This window comes from Pseudopipra pipra, chromosome 6 (genome assembly GCF_036250125.1).
Source record: "Pseudopipra pipra isolate bDixPip1 chromosome 6, bDixPip1.hap1, whole genome shotgun sequence".
Classification (NCBI taxonomy): Eukaryota; Metazoa; Chordata; class Aves; order Passeriformes; family Pipridae; genus Pseudopipra; species Pseudopipra pipra.
This window is the reverse complement of record NC_087554.1, coordinates 38,426,578-38,442,130: the sequence shown is the minus strand read 5'-3', so window position 1 is coordinate 38,442,130 and position 15,553 is coordinate 38,426,578. Positions and strand designations below refer to the sequence as shown.

The window sequence follows — 15,553 nt, the reverse complement described above, 5'->3', positions numbered from 1 at the left end:
CATTATTGTTTATTTTCTTTCCCACAGAATTCAAAGTGCTGGACTTATTTCCTCCACCCCAAGTCCCACAGTATGACAAGACATCAAGTTCATTTTCAAGCTACACTTACATATTTTGTTTATTTTGAGAATGGATCCTTTGAAAAACATGCTAGATTGAAGGAAACAGGTGTAATTTTGTTTTAATTTTTTTCTTTGTATCATTAGCAATTTTTTTTTAAACTATCATTACCAATGCAGAATTGAAGTAACACTGAGTGCTTTATTGCAAGTAGCTTTTCAGTCGTGTTTACTTACATCAAGCAAGAACAATTTGGATAAGAAATATTTCAGTACACCACAAATACTTCTGATAGCATCTGATTTCTTTTCATACTGATATATACTAATTCCAGAACACACATATATAAAACTACCTAATTGCAGAACACAAAACACTAAAAGCAGAGATGACTAAACTAGAAGTGACATTCTTTATGCAACCTACCAGTCAGTCAGTACTATTTACTGAAGTCCTTTTCACTCCTCTGATGCACTCCCATTCATCTCTTCTCTTACAGCAGAAAAGTAAGGTTATTTTACTTATGTAACACAAAATGTAAAGATTTGGCTTCAAAAAATAAAACTCATAATAAACCCACTTTTAACTTGACGTGCTCTAGTTTCCATATGTCACATAATTCAGCAGGAAATTATGGCCTTGCACAAACACTTGTATCTCCAAAACCAGAAATTAACACCTCGCTTGAATAGAAAAATAATTAAAATTTAATAATGATTTTGATGTCATCATGGCAAATTTCCAGGACAAGGGTTTGCAAACTTAGGCACAGACTGCCATATCTAATTGCTGCTTCAAAAGAAACAGAAATGGTAAATGTTGGGAACTTTGTTCAAGACAGAGCCATGAGCCTTCTTTTTATAGTGACAGTGGTCCCCAGTCAGAAACAGTGTCCCAAAGATTGCCCAAAACCAAAATACACAGCATGACTTTATGTCAGCCAAACAGATTCAAAACACCAAAGAACAACAGTGTGCCTCACGCTCCTCTCCTCACTTCCTCTCTTCACTTAAAAAAAGAAAAAAAAAAAAGAAAAAAAGTGTGGCTTGGTAAAAACACCCACAAAGAAACTTGGAGTCAACCATTTGAAGACACTATTCCAAAATAAGAGGGTTCTCACAAGAGTTTGATTTTGGAAGAGGATGACAGGGCCTAGTATCAGAATGTACCAGATGTTTTCAAGTGCCATGCTAGGTAAAACACCACTTACTGGCTGAACACACAGTATATACTATGAAAATACTTCTATTCCCAGGTAACTTTTAGAAAACCCATCTTTGAGTTAAAAAAATTGATCAGTGGCTTATTTGCTATTGTCGGAACATATCCCAAACTCAGAATAAAGACTTTTGGAAGGATGGAAACAGAGTTACTGCAAAATAGTACATATTTTATGTACTATCAAAGAATGGCAATTTTATTCCTACTGACTCTAAATAACTTTTCTTAGAGACTTGCCCAGGTCTCTAAAAACTGTCTTTAAACTCATCTTCTATGTGTGTATTTGTTTACAAGGACTTAGACCTCCTATACACAGAAAGCCTTAGATAATGTACCAAAAGAAAAATAAGTGAAGTCTGCTCTATTAGAAGATGGAAAATATTTCCATTTTTAGCAAATGTCAAATCATGTCTATTGCTTTTAAGATTAATAAAAGATATAATGGTTTCTAGATCACCTCTAAATAAAGACTACTATGAATGGAGAAATGATTTACCAATAGTAATCACAATGAGATTTCTTTAAAGGTTACAATCATCAGTTATTTAGCTGAAACACTGCTGAGAATGCCTGGTCATTTCTTGAATAATGCATAATGTTCATTGTAGATTTGATCTGTATAATAACAATACAGATATTTCTACAATAATGGAGAAAACTATCTGATACTTTCCAATTGCTCAAGATATTTCCATGAAGTAATTGACTCTGGAAATATTATATGGAGTTACCTGAGTGCTCATTTGGAAGCATAACTTGCAGTGATCACTACACAGTAGGCATAAGAAAACAAACTCATCAGCCTTTACAGACTTGTACGAAAAGCTGTGATAAATACAGGGCAGAGTAAAGGACCTTCCTGAAATATTAAAATTATTAAATTGCTGCACAGTACTGGGGGAAAATTTAAAACTAAGCTTTTAAATTTAATGATTAACACAAGCAGATCAACACATTTGGAGGGAAGAAAAAAAAAAGCATTGCCTACACAACGTAAGTACCTCTCATATAATTTTCCAAATACCTTTAAGTCTATTCAGAATATTGCTTGGGCACACACAAAGTATAATTTCTAGTGTTTTATTGTAGGTTTATCAACCATACTTCATGTGAAGCTGTAAGCTATTTTTGTGAGCTTGTTTATACAAATGAACTTCAAGGGCAGCAAAAAGCAACCTTAATAAATGAAACTGAATTTCTTTTGATGTAATTTCATGAATGTTTGATCAGAATGTTTCTACGTAAGAAGAACTGGTGAAGTAATAAAATATACCTGTACTCTACAGTTAAACTTGCTTATGCAAAATTCTTATACAATGAAACACTGTTTCATCAAAATTGTTTCAATATACTGACACATAACTAATACTACTTACTGTAAAGCTAAGCACACAAACATGGGAAAAGAAAAAGGCAAAAACCCTTCCTCAGCACCCACATACCCCTTACCCCTAGAAGCACGGGAACTGTATCACCAGATGGGTGGAGGAGCAGGGTTATCAGATAGGGTGAACAGGCATTAAACACTTACCCAGCTCTTTTATAGGAAGAAAAATGTTAATCTAGGTCAGACTATTTATGCTGTTGTTTAAGAATAAGATCTCATTCTCCCTTAAAATTCCTTTACTCATTAGAATCTCTGTACAGAAAGGAAGCTTTAGTATTCCGGTATATGTTCCACAAGAGGATAATGAAAAACAGATCCCAAGTGCTCTGAAGACATTCACAGAGATCTGCAGAGCTCAGATTTTCAGTAATACAGGACAGCAGAGTCCACTTTACATCCACCTTGAAACACTGTTTAATTGCCTGAGAATAAACTCTCATCCTGAAAAAATGGAGAACATTTGCATATTATATCAGCAGGCTGATGAACCGTGTTATACTCACGCTCTGAATGATGTAACTATTACCTTTTTTCTCTCCATGAGAATGATATATAATGTAGCAGATAATATAAATTAAATATATAAAATGACCACAGCTATGTCCAGCTACTAAATCCTAGCCTGAAAGTGTTTCAGGTTTTGCCCTCCATGTCTATCTCCATCCACTGAAAATTATAACTTTCCTTAACTAATATCACTTCCTTTAAATGGAAGAGCAGGTAAAAGCCCTTTGCACCATCCATACCAGTAACCCTTCATGGACAGTAGTGGTCTGATAAATAAGATTCTATCTCCACCTCCTCCCTCCACCCTTAAAGGTGGCTTTTCTTTTGCCTCATTCTATCTAGTTTAGTATAGATTAAGAGTTTATGTTTCATAATGTGTGGAAAAAACCTGGGGTGCTCAAATGTCATACACCTCTTTCCAAAATATGTTTCCACCAAAATGCGAGATTAGTAGCTAAAATAAAGTGGGGAGTTTTCTATGCTGTCAAAGCCAGGACAACCAGAAATCCCAGGTTTTGGCATGCAACTTGCTCACTAATTTAAAATGCTTCTCAGACAGCAAGATCACACTCATTGACATGAGTAACATAAGTAAAAAAAAAAAATTATTAAAAAAATCCACTTTACACAAGTAATTGGAAACACTACCTAAGACCAATAAGCACACAACCTCAAAAACCACTGACTGATTCTTCCTTTACCTTTGTGGCAATTCACATCTAAAACTGATTTTACTGCATGACTGCTTGTTTGAGCATGAAAAAAGGTTGTTTAATATTGAAAAGTCTATTTTGTCTGAAATGTTGATAGATGCCTAGTGGTTCAGCAGTCAAAATAATTTCTATAGATATTACAAGATGATAAATAAAATCCTAGTCTCTCATCTGAAGGTTTAAATACTTGGATGTGGTGCTCTCAAACTTCAGAAATAGATGATTCTACATTTAAGGTATAGTCAGAGAATTAAGAGATTGAGTTCTCAAGGAATAATGCCATGTTCCTCTCAAACACATCCTTATGTAAAATACTAAAACAAAGCAACACAATATTAGCTAAATAACTTGAAACAATTTAGTCTACATTACCCAGAAGACTTACAGCTGTAACAGTTACATCAATAGGTTTGTTGTTAAATAAAAAAAATAAATAAAATAAGAGGTTTATTTCACCTTCACATGGTGTCTTTCTCATGCAGACCTCAGATTTCCACATTTGAATCCCTTTAAAGGATTTGATATGCAGGGAAAGAAGAAAGGATTATGGTAAAAATTTCAATTTAGAGGTTACTAAAGGCTGCCATATTCGATACTACACAACATATTTTCTCCATACCTTTTACTGATGTATTCGGCGGAGGTCCTTCCATTCTCAAGTTCCACGGAGGATCACCTTGATTAGCAAAATCCCTCATTTTCAGATAGCTAATTGTAAGTCGGATGATGGATGCCTTGTCAAGCTGGCTGGTAATGGCTGCAGGCAGTGGCAACAACTTTGCCAACTCATAGAATTCAAAGTTCTCTTTTCCCCGGCGAGAGCGAGCAGCATCTCGGGACTTTTCCTTCCTCAAAGCTTGTAAACTGAAAGAAAATAAACAAAGTAGGACATTCATCAATATTTGCTTTTTCACTGCTAGTCTTCTCTATAAAGTACCACATTTTCAAAATGCTGTCGTGTATGGATCTACAGACTACAGGATGTATGAAATGGTACTCCAGACTTGAATGATTAAAACTAATGATAATATTGGAGTTTCAGTAGTAGCCAACATAATATGTAAGTGCTTTTAACTTATTTCAGCCACTTTTTTCTTAGCCTGCCCTTCCTTTTTCTGCTGTGAATTTTCTGAACTTGCAAGGATGCTGTGTACAGGGGGCTTATCTTCCAATGTGCCATTGCTTCTCCTGTATCACTGTGACCCAATTTTGCCTTAACCTGTGACAAATTCTGACTCAAGTGCGTGTCACCTCTGACAGGGTCTGCAGTGCAGCCAAGACGACCAAACGTTGTACAGTATCTTCTAAGTCACAGAAGTTTGAGTCTGGTGTAAGAATGTAAACCTTCCTGGATTTCATGAAGCTGCTCTTTAGGAGTTGTTCAACTGTCTTTGCAGTGAAAATAGTAATGTTTGTCAGAAGGGTGAGCAAGCAGTTAATACAGTTGCATGCTTCACATTTCTGATTGTAACTCACTACCACACACATGGCAGAGTGTCAACTTTTTGGTCAGAAACAATCTTCTGCTTTACACAGTTGGAGCTGTTGGAAACGCAAAGACATTAATTTAGACCTGTTGCATCAATGTATCACTTGCTACTACCTATACAGGAGAGGCAAAGGTAACTCAATTTTTAATGCTGGGCTATTTGTTTAATTGGTGTAAAAATGCTGTATGCACAGTGTGATGATAGTGGTTAACCACTGGAGTCCTTTCCTGATCTTTCCCTGTAACTCAAGTTTCAATATAAAATAATACAACTTTGCAAGGGAGAAGGGATTTACCTTTTTTCTTGCGTGTTTTGGGGAAACAAAGAAATGTTCATATTGGTTCATATTGCCTCTTCTGCTTTTAATGAGAGGGTTTTCAAGTTTTTGCCTTTTTTTTTTTCTTTTTTTTTTTCTTTTTTTTTTTCCCCCAGAGTGTTTAACTCAGGATATTATAAGCTTCAACATACCTCTGCCTTGGTGAGTACAAGGTGCTGCTGATGCTGGGATTGGTGTCTGTCAATTCCTGCACAAAGCAAGTATAAACTGTTCTTGTCACTCACTAAGGGTCTATCTTTTCTTTGCCTCATTTGTTTACTTATTAATTTGATGAAGTTAAAGCAACAATTTCATTAATGAGTCATTGGTTGACAACAGAACTAGAATTCAACTAGCGTATAATGGAATAGCAAATGCTTCTCCCAAGCTTCCACGACCCTTTCAGAGACTCTGGATCTTATCAACAAAAAAATCATAGTGGCCAGATCTACAAAAGCACTCTTGCATATGAAGTAAATCAGTAGAATTGAAGCGCACAGATATAACACCATGAATCTAAGAGCTCTGTTTATACCTATTTTTCTAATTTGGAAATAAACTACAGATGTTATCTTATTTTAATGTTCTTAGCCACTTGCATTTTTGTAGCCATCTCTGCCACTTCAGACTTGAAAGGGCATATCAGCTGGGCCCTTAACACACAAATGAAATCCCTCCATGACACTTCCATGAGAATGGTTAACACATTACATTCCCTACACAATTCCATACCAATAGCAATTATATTTAAAAAGACAATCTAGCTAAGAAATAGGGATAGTAAGATAAAGATAAAGGAGGAAACAGCACATCCTTACCCACAGATAAAGATAAACAATCCTACTGAATCACACAGTAAAGTATCTACTTGACTATGAGCTCTATATAGAATGCTAGCAGCTTGATTTGTAAATTATATTCTAGGGAAAAAAGTACCTGAAAAATAAGATTTCACAAAACTCATTGTGGATGCATCTCTATCCAATTTCAAATTTTAAATATCTACAACCATAGATGTGGAAAATCCCTCAAAAGGTGCATTAAATATAACACATAGAAGCATTTTATATATATACGGAAATCTGAGAGCTACAGCTCTGTGAGGTATGAACTGTCCAATTAATTCCAGGGAAGTAATATACACTCTGCAAGTTAGTATCTACAACAGCAACATAAGGGAAAGGCAGGTAAATTGGTCTCTGCCCAATTGCTTGCAAGTGAAAACTCAATTTCATGTTACAAGGCATGGCCTTTACTACCTGTTACTACACTTACTTTTTCTCAGAAGCCAAGCCTGAGAACCTCAAGTTCAACCAAATCAAATTTGAGGAATCCAGAAGAACTGAGATTCTCGATCTGTTCTGAAAGTCTGCACCAAGAGATTCACACCTTCTTTCCAAAGCACTTAATTATAACCCTGTATAAGAAAGGAGCACTTTAGAGATCCCTAGTAAAACAAACCAGAAACAAACCTCAGCAACTTCTGAAATTGAAAAAGTTAGAAATTGAATAGCAATAGAATATTCCTTAGCAGCACCAAAGTCTGAATCTGCAGTTTACAAGTCCAGTAAAGGTTTCAGGAAATTGCTGAAACTGAATAATATGTTGAAATGTAAACTTATACAAAATGTTTCTGCATCAGTAACAGTTTGCAATGGAAGTCAGTTAAGCTGAAAAGTGAGGCTACCTGTGTCAGCAAACAGAATAATTTGAAAGCAATCTATTCAAACTTTTACAATAAAAAAATTAGAAGGGATGGGGAGCTGACAAAAGAAACTCCCGACCAACAGTATAAAGAGTAACTCTCCTTTTCTCCCAGTTGTTTGGTATTTTGTCATTTGTGGAAGGTTCACATAGTGAATCAGGTCAAGGAATTTGTAATTTGTAGCACTGTCCTCTTGGCATCAGTGCATTAAGCTAAATTTAGAAACAGTGTCCATCAATATGTGCATACAAGTCCTAATTTCTGCTCTACATAATTCCCCTAGGGAAATAGACTTGTAGTGTCAGACACTGCAGTTATGCTGATAAAATGGGTCCTTAATTTGAGAGCAGTGATTTCCTCAGCAGGATGCAGGAATTCATTAGATATGACCTAAACATCACTGTTAATCCTCTCTGGCACCTGTGATTCTGATAGGCAACATCAGCTTCATCGTCAGATTCTCTTAACAAAGCAACTTAACTGGTACTGATAATCCCAAGAGTATGCTGGAAAAGAGGGGTGTGAAGCTCACAACAGAAAGCAGTGGTGCTGACACTGAAGAAGATAACTCATCCTAGGTCCTGTCATATGACACTGGGATTAGAGGTGATTCTCGGTAACACAAACTAACTTACCAAAGTATCAGGCTGTAAAAACTTAGAAATACACAGGATTTCCTGCTAATGAGAAAAAGTGTGAGAAACTATACCCATGTTTGCTATGTGGATTTCAAAAACAGTCAGAAAGCATCAAGAAAGCGAGAATCACAGGATCAAGAGCTCTCACACGAGAGAGGAGGTCCCCCAACAGACAATTGAAACTACATATAATATCTACAATACCAACAAGAAAGTAACACTGGGAAATATACCCCAGGGATATAAATACTGCTCCCTCTTGCCTTCTGTGGAGAAGGAGCAGGAGCTAAGAAAATTGTATCAGAGTGCACCATTATAAAATATAAAAGGATGATGTTGTCATACAATGGTGAAACTTCATGCATTCCTTTAAGAACATATTTCTCACAGAATTTCCATATACAGAATCCACTAAAGAAGACTAAGAGGTTTCCAGCTGCTAGCTCCTGATAATCCTGAGAAGCAGTACCATATAAACAGCATATTCAGTGGCTTGAAAAATAATGCTTTTGTTAGATAGGGTTTCTAAAATATATTTTTTTTCCTTTTAGGGCCTTTCCAGATGGGCTGATATAAAGGGGGTCTGGCTTTTACAGATGAGAGGGTACAATAAATACTATCATATAATTCTAAAATGGTATACATGACATTTCTAAAGTAGATTTTCTATCTACAGCAGACACAGAAGACACAGCAGATGCAGAAGACACAGCAGATGCAGAAGACACAGCAGATGCAGAAGACATGATAATATGATGTTGCATAAAAGTTTTATGGGTTACTTGTGATTTCATTGTGCTTGTGGTCATTCCAAGCTTAACCTGCTCCATATTTTATTTTACATAATTTTACATACTTTATATTCATAAGCATATACATGCATCCATACCTGTGTGCACCCACGATCGTCAAGTCTGACCAATCAACATCTGTCACTTTACAGCTGGGACAATCACAGCTGCTAATTTTTTCACCATTTAATGGCAATCAAATATGTTGCAGCATATCAACAGGTACACTGGTCTGCATCAGCAAGGATTTTTTAGCATATGTTCACACAGAATATTCTTGGTTGGAAGGGACCCACAAGGATCATTGAGTCCAACTCTTAAGTGAATGGCCCATACTGGGATTAAACCCACAACCTTGGCATTATTAGCACGATGCTCTAACCAACTGAGCTGATCTCTGGGTCATATCAATACCTTGCTTTCATGTCTCACTTTGGGAACTAAAAATCAGTGAAAAAATTTAATTATGTCAATTCTGAATGAAAACAGTGGAATGGTTGCAGTTATAAATAAGTATTTCTGCCTGCAATTTCGAAATATAGTTTGGAAACAGGTGCATCACAGACTTGCCTGCTTTTAGAAAGGCAGCTCACATTTGCATTTCACCTACTGTTCCCTTAAACCTGACAGAGTCAAGACTCCTCAAACCAGGCTTCTCAGAAACATTGATTTCCCCCTGCACAGTCCCACGTAACAACACTGATGGGGTTTTGTGGTAGTCTCATTGGACTTGTCACAAATAGAGACTGGATTGGGAGCAAAGGCCATAAAACAAAGTTTGAGGGACAGATGGACTGCTGAGCTCCAGATATAATGGTCCAAGACAGTGGACAGCTTGTCTGCAGTGTGTCATCATAGTTTTTGCTCAGTTCCATCAAATACAAGTAGAGAAGTATGACATACTCTCACAAAGGATGTAGAGTATTTTTGATAATGGCATTGAAATCATCCCTGATTTCAGTAGAAACTTTACAAATGAAACAGTATACCACAACAGAGCACTTTTTCTTGTATTACTAAACATTTTCATACTCGTCAATTCAGCTGTTACTGAGCACTAGTGAATTTCTTAAGCCTCTAACAACAATATGGATTAGTAGCAGCAAAACTAGATACAGTGCAAAAATAACATCTAATATCTAATAACGTTTATAAAAAGTTTTATAGAGATGGAAGCAATTTGTGTGTATGTGTATTTTTCTATTAGTCTAGTCTTTTAAATTCAAGGATCAAAACATCCACTATAAATATTATCTATTTTTCCAAAGGACATAGCCAGATGGATGTTATATCAATTTCACAGAAAAGAAATCAGATACATGGAAAGGATGTGCAACATTAGAGTGCACAACGAATCAGTGACAAAAAACATGGACTGGAGATAAGTGATCCAGCCCCCTCACTGCCCTGAAAGAAATGTTCAATTATGTATGTCCCTCTGCTTACAGTTTTCCAATATAAAGAACACAAGAATGCTCACTTGCTATTGACCATAGTTATAGCATTACATAAGGCAATAAATTTATGCTGCTCCTGAGTCCATAAGTGTGCATTTGTGCAATTCTATATGAGTTACACTAGGAAGAACCTCTTAGCTTTTTCTTACTTTTTTCCATGTTATTATGATGCGACAGAGTATTACTGTACTTTGGACATTTTTATATTTAAATCAACTTTAGATCCCTTCCTGTTTTATTAATAACCTATTTACATAATTTCTGTACCTATATCAATGAATGGTAGAATGACTATGAACATTTAACTAATACAAATGTTTATACATTCTGATGTAGAGGAATAATCAATTACCTGTGCCCTCACAGTCACATCCTTAAGAACCTTTTCTAGGCTTCAAGCTGACCGGTGCAAACAATGAGGGCAGTTAAGCCCGTTTATAACAACAAATACACTTAGAACCTGACTCTTAATGCCTGGGTAATTCATTAAGATAATGTCCCACTCCACCTATAGATGACCACCCATAGGCCGTGTTCTGGCATTTAAAAATCTGTTCTCACTTCACTGATGTTGTAAGGCAATTACACTCTACTAGAAGTTCAAAGAATTGAATAGCATCAATATTTAAATGACCCAATTATTTGGAATATTTATTTATTTTAATTCTAATTGACTCTTTTTATTCCTGAGGTTTTTTCAAAAGGTAATAGCGACATCTCAAAAACAGTGTTCAGTCCAAGTGGATATTAATCTGAACAGCCATGAACATTTTCAGATTCCAAAAAATTATTTAGACTGGAGGAAAGATGAAGGAAGCAAAGCAGAGTAGCCTCCACTGAATAATTGCGCATATTACAGTTGAAAAGTCCAGTCTAGCAAGTCAAACATCATCACTGGTGGCAAGCACGAGCCTAAAGCCCACTATTATCAAGGTTTTCTTGGCTATTGTTCTGTTTTTCTGAAGCTTATGCTCTAGAGAGTTCACAAATATGCATGGAACTGGATATTTTTTCAGTATAGTAGATATAACTGAATATACAAGAATGAAGCAAAAGAGCTAATGCTCCAGTAGATGTGAATTAAAAGAAGAAAAAAATCCTCTCCCAACTTCCTAAGACTAATTCAATTAGTTCCGAAAAATTGTTAATGAAAGTATGTTAATATGTTTATCTCTAATTTCTACACTGCATTTTGTTATCTTTGGGGATTTCTTTTCTTTTGAGACAACTTTTTGACTTGATGTTTTCTCCCTTTCTTTGCCTTTTTTTTCTGCTGTCCTATTCGTAGATTTTCTTTTCACAAAGATTGTTTCTGAATTGAGAGTACAAGAACTTCAAGACTAATAATAACAGTTATGATGTTTAAAAGAGAAGACTACTTTCGTGAGGGAAAAACCTTCAAAAAAGAGGAAAGGAGGAAAATCAAAAACCACATTAATTTTTACCGTCTTTCTTTTTTAAGTAGATCTGAGAAACCAGACGGTAGATTTTTATGGATTTTTCTACTTGTTTGCTTAGGAGATTCGAACATTGCTCAGTCTCGCTATTTATCAATTAATCTAGCATGCAGCCTCAAAGCAAAAAGGTCGACTTGTATTAAAAATTCATCCATCAAAAATTCATCAAAGACTTCAGCATTTTAACTTGTGAACCTTTGAACACCTGCATACTTGTCAGATCTGTGGTCATAGTTAACTGGAATCTATAGTTACCACAGTGTCTGTACTTGCTCTGACATGAGCTGTATGAGGAGACTTTCAGGTGAAAGTGCAGTACATAACCTAGTGAGGCAGACTGCTTCCTCAAACAGTTTTTTTCATCAGACAAGGGATATCTGATATCTGACCCAGTTCAAAGACAGTAAAATCAGACCTTTTCAATGAGCAAACACTTTACAGGGGCATTCATTTTTTGCCCCACCATAATTATTACCATTTTTACAGGGCAAAAGTTTGCCAAAAATGTAAACGAAACCATTATCTGATATTATCATCAATGGCCTAGTCTACAAATGAAAGCCATTGGAATGCTGTCCAAGAAAAATTAATGTTTTCAGAAGACTTTCTTTAATATGTGAAGAAAGCTGTATAGTATATGCTGGAAGTTAAAGCTGGAACCTTCAAGTTCAAGGTAAAAACTCTGCTGCTTAACTAATGCACTGCTCATAGCTGTCATCATTAATTTATGTTAGCCTCTGTAAACATCAAGAGTATAATAGGCCAATTTCACAACTAAATATAGATGCACATTTTGCCCTTATATAAATGGCAGATTGCTGCTGTAGATCATCACTGCAGCAACACATCAGTAAAGATGCACTGTTTGATGGTCTGATGCTCACACAATATATAAAACCAGTTGTAATGGTTGTTTGGAAGCAAAGTGTAACATAGCAGCAAAATTTCATTTGTTCCACAAACTCAGGATATATTAAGCTTGGCTGACAAAGACTGTTTGATGTGCTAAATCAGTTTGACCTTCATTTTTGCTTTATATTTCTCATTTAACACATGAAATGACCATTATTTTTTCACTATATAGGAAAATATCACAGAACTGATTTCTATTAGAAACGTTTCTTTTTCTTGTAGACACCAACGATACATTTTGCTAGAAGTGCTTTAACAATTATTGCAAAAATAACATGAAATTTATGAAAAAATAATACCTTTACTAAACCAAGCTTTTATTATATCAGTGAGGCTTAGGTTGGTTTTTAGGGGTTGTGGTTTCACAGAAACATATTTATTTTAAATATGTAAACTTGCCAAGGAAAAGGTTTGTGTATGCTTGAACTAATCATTAAACTGAATGTTTTATCACCAATGAGCACCTTTGTTGCAATGTTTAAATAACAGGATTTACTTCCAAAGTGAGTCATTAAAACATAATAATAGGAACCTGCCAGGTTTTTAAGGATTACAAACTTGCCATCCTGCACAATCCTTTAAAACTAATGTACACTTTGATACAGAAACCATTAAGTGAGGTGTGACACGTTTCTTCAAACCCAGACTCTACAACTAGAACACTAGTGTTTTGATCTTTTTTTTCTTCCTATGTTGAACTAAGCAATTGCCAGCCTCATGATAATAGAGAAACTGCAGTTTTATCAAGCAATTTTGCAGCACCCAATAAACAGCACTTTACCTTGGAGCAACTTGTACATTTCACACCTTAAATTTCTATTTACCAAATCAGCTAATCACTTCACAATTGAACTTCTCAGAACAAAAAATTATCAATTAAAGTGGTTGAAACTCCTGCAAATTATCATTTAGGAATGAAGTAATTGCTTTCATCAGGGCAGAAAAGCCCGCCAGAACAGAAATGTCACTTCAGATTAGTGTTCTCACTCCTGAAGCTATGGATGACACAGCTGATATAAGACTAAATGCCAAGACCAATCAATTGCTTTTGTGGCTCTGTTCTGAGCTGCTGTAAAAGGGGCCATTTTCTAGGATCTACTCTTCATTATAGTAAATGCTATCTCCTTGGAAACATAATTCTATTTCTCATAAATTCCTTCGGAGAGCATCGTCCTAACAATGGATGTTTGTGGAAAAAGAATTCTGTTGACTTAATGCAAAGAAATTAAGTGTAAATGGCTGTCAAAGTACTATAGTTTGCTTGTTCTTAAACATAAATTGAAGTCTTTACATTAAAAACAGAATACTTTGGTGGAAATGAATGTTCTGAACAAGTGTGATATATTGCATTTGGAAGTGATGTGTTTCTGATCGAGAGTTTAGACTTTGTTTGAATACCTATGTTCTGTCTATAGTAGGCACACTTGTCCCTAGCAGAGATTTGTCATTTTAAGAGAGAGTAGATAAACACTCCACTTATTTCACAGCAGTGCACTTACAAAATGTGAAACTGTGTAAGAAAACATGGTCTCATTATCATATGACATGCTATTTGTTAGCAGACTCATCTGTGTATAAAAGCCTTCTTTGAACTCAGCCTTTACTGGAAATATATGTATTTCAATTTGTACTGTTCAGCTTCCTAAAATACTAAGAATCTGAGTTATGGTCTCCAATTAAAAGGATATCTGAAAAGCTAATTTGGTGGAACAGCAGCAATTTCCTGCACTGCTCTCCTCATGACTGAAGTTTAGAAACAAATTCAAGATTACAGATTTTTGTTCAAAACAGGATGAAAAGTATTCCTCCCTCAATGAGCATAAGCAATTCCAATTAAAAATAACAAGAGTTATGTGACAGGAGAATATATTGCTGCATATGTAAAGAAGTAATTTATTCAGTATTAGGATGGAAAGTGCAATTTTACTGTAGTACTTCTATGGATAACCAAAGAAAGAGCACAGGTACACTGTTGCCAGATTGTGACTGATGATGGCAACCACATAAATACGAAAACCCACACCCACTAGGTGATGTGGGGAAAACAAAAGACAAGACACAGTATCACTGTGTGTTACACGTACCTGCCTGAAGTAAACATAGCACTTTAAACTGCAAAGCCAGGTAGCTTCAGTCCAGGTTGTCCACACTATACTAAAAATGTTATATAGCATATTGCACTTGAAATATGAGCTTTACACTTTGGCCTAGCTAGCCGCTACTACATAAATAAATCACTCTGAAACAAACAAACAATCCAAATTTCTGACTGTACTCCTTTTGTGAGTACTGTCTTTAAGAAGAAACACTTTAAAAGTTTTTTATCTGGTTCTGATTTAATATTTTCAAGAATGAGTAAATAGCTGGTATTTTCCTCACCTATGTCAGACATATTGCAGAAATTTTTGCTGCAACATTTATATTAACTATGGCCATTATTTTCCATGGCATTATTTTACTAGTGGTAGCTCTGAAATAAACAGCTGTACAGGAGAAAAAAATTTTGTTTTTTTATTTTTATAAAAGTTGCATCAGGTAGTTTATCTATACCTTTAAGTTTTACTACTGCCAAAAGGCCTAAGAGCACAATGTTGCCTTCAGGCAACTCAAGTTTGCTCTTTACAGATGCCCTAAATAGGGATTTTGTTAGAGTTGGCTGTGCTCTCTGTAACTATCCGCTTCAATTTAGTTCCCAAAGCCAGGAAAAAAAAAAGAAAAGAATTCTAACCTCTCTTTCACTGCTGCCACATAAATAATCTCTTAGTGGTATGTTCTCAATTACTACAATACTAAGACCCTTTCTGAAGAAAATAACATTGTCTCCTTAGCCATTCTTACAATTATAATCCTCATTATCTCCTAGTTCTCTCCTTCCCATCTAAAAGTTATGCATACTCT

At 35.5% G+C, this 15,553-nt stretch overlaps 1 protein-coding gene across 8 annotated transcripts in view; it reads right to left on the bottom strand.

Annotated features, from left to right (window-relative positions):
• The window catches only part of NPAS3 (neuronal PAS domain protein 3), a 609,815-nt gene that overhangs the window by 419,283 nt on the left and 174,979 nt on the right, over positions 1 to 15,553 (bottom strand). For 5 of the 8 annotated variants that reach the window (XM_064658572.1, XM_064658576.1, XM_064658575.1 and 2 more), the window contains 2 exons: positions 4,509 to 4,753; positions 4,346 to 4,396 (listed from right to left, as the gene is read on the bottom strand). In XM_064658572.1, the coding sequence (XP_064514642.1) occupies positions 4,346 to 4,396; positions 4,509 to 4,753 (296 nt within the window). The remainder of the gene's footprint in view (positions 1 to 4,345; positions 4,397 to 4,508; positions 4,754 to 15,553) is intronic. The other 3 variants (XM_064658573.1, XM_064658578.1, XM_064658580.1) reach the window with 1 other exon arrangement.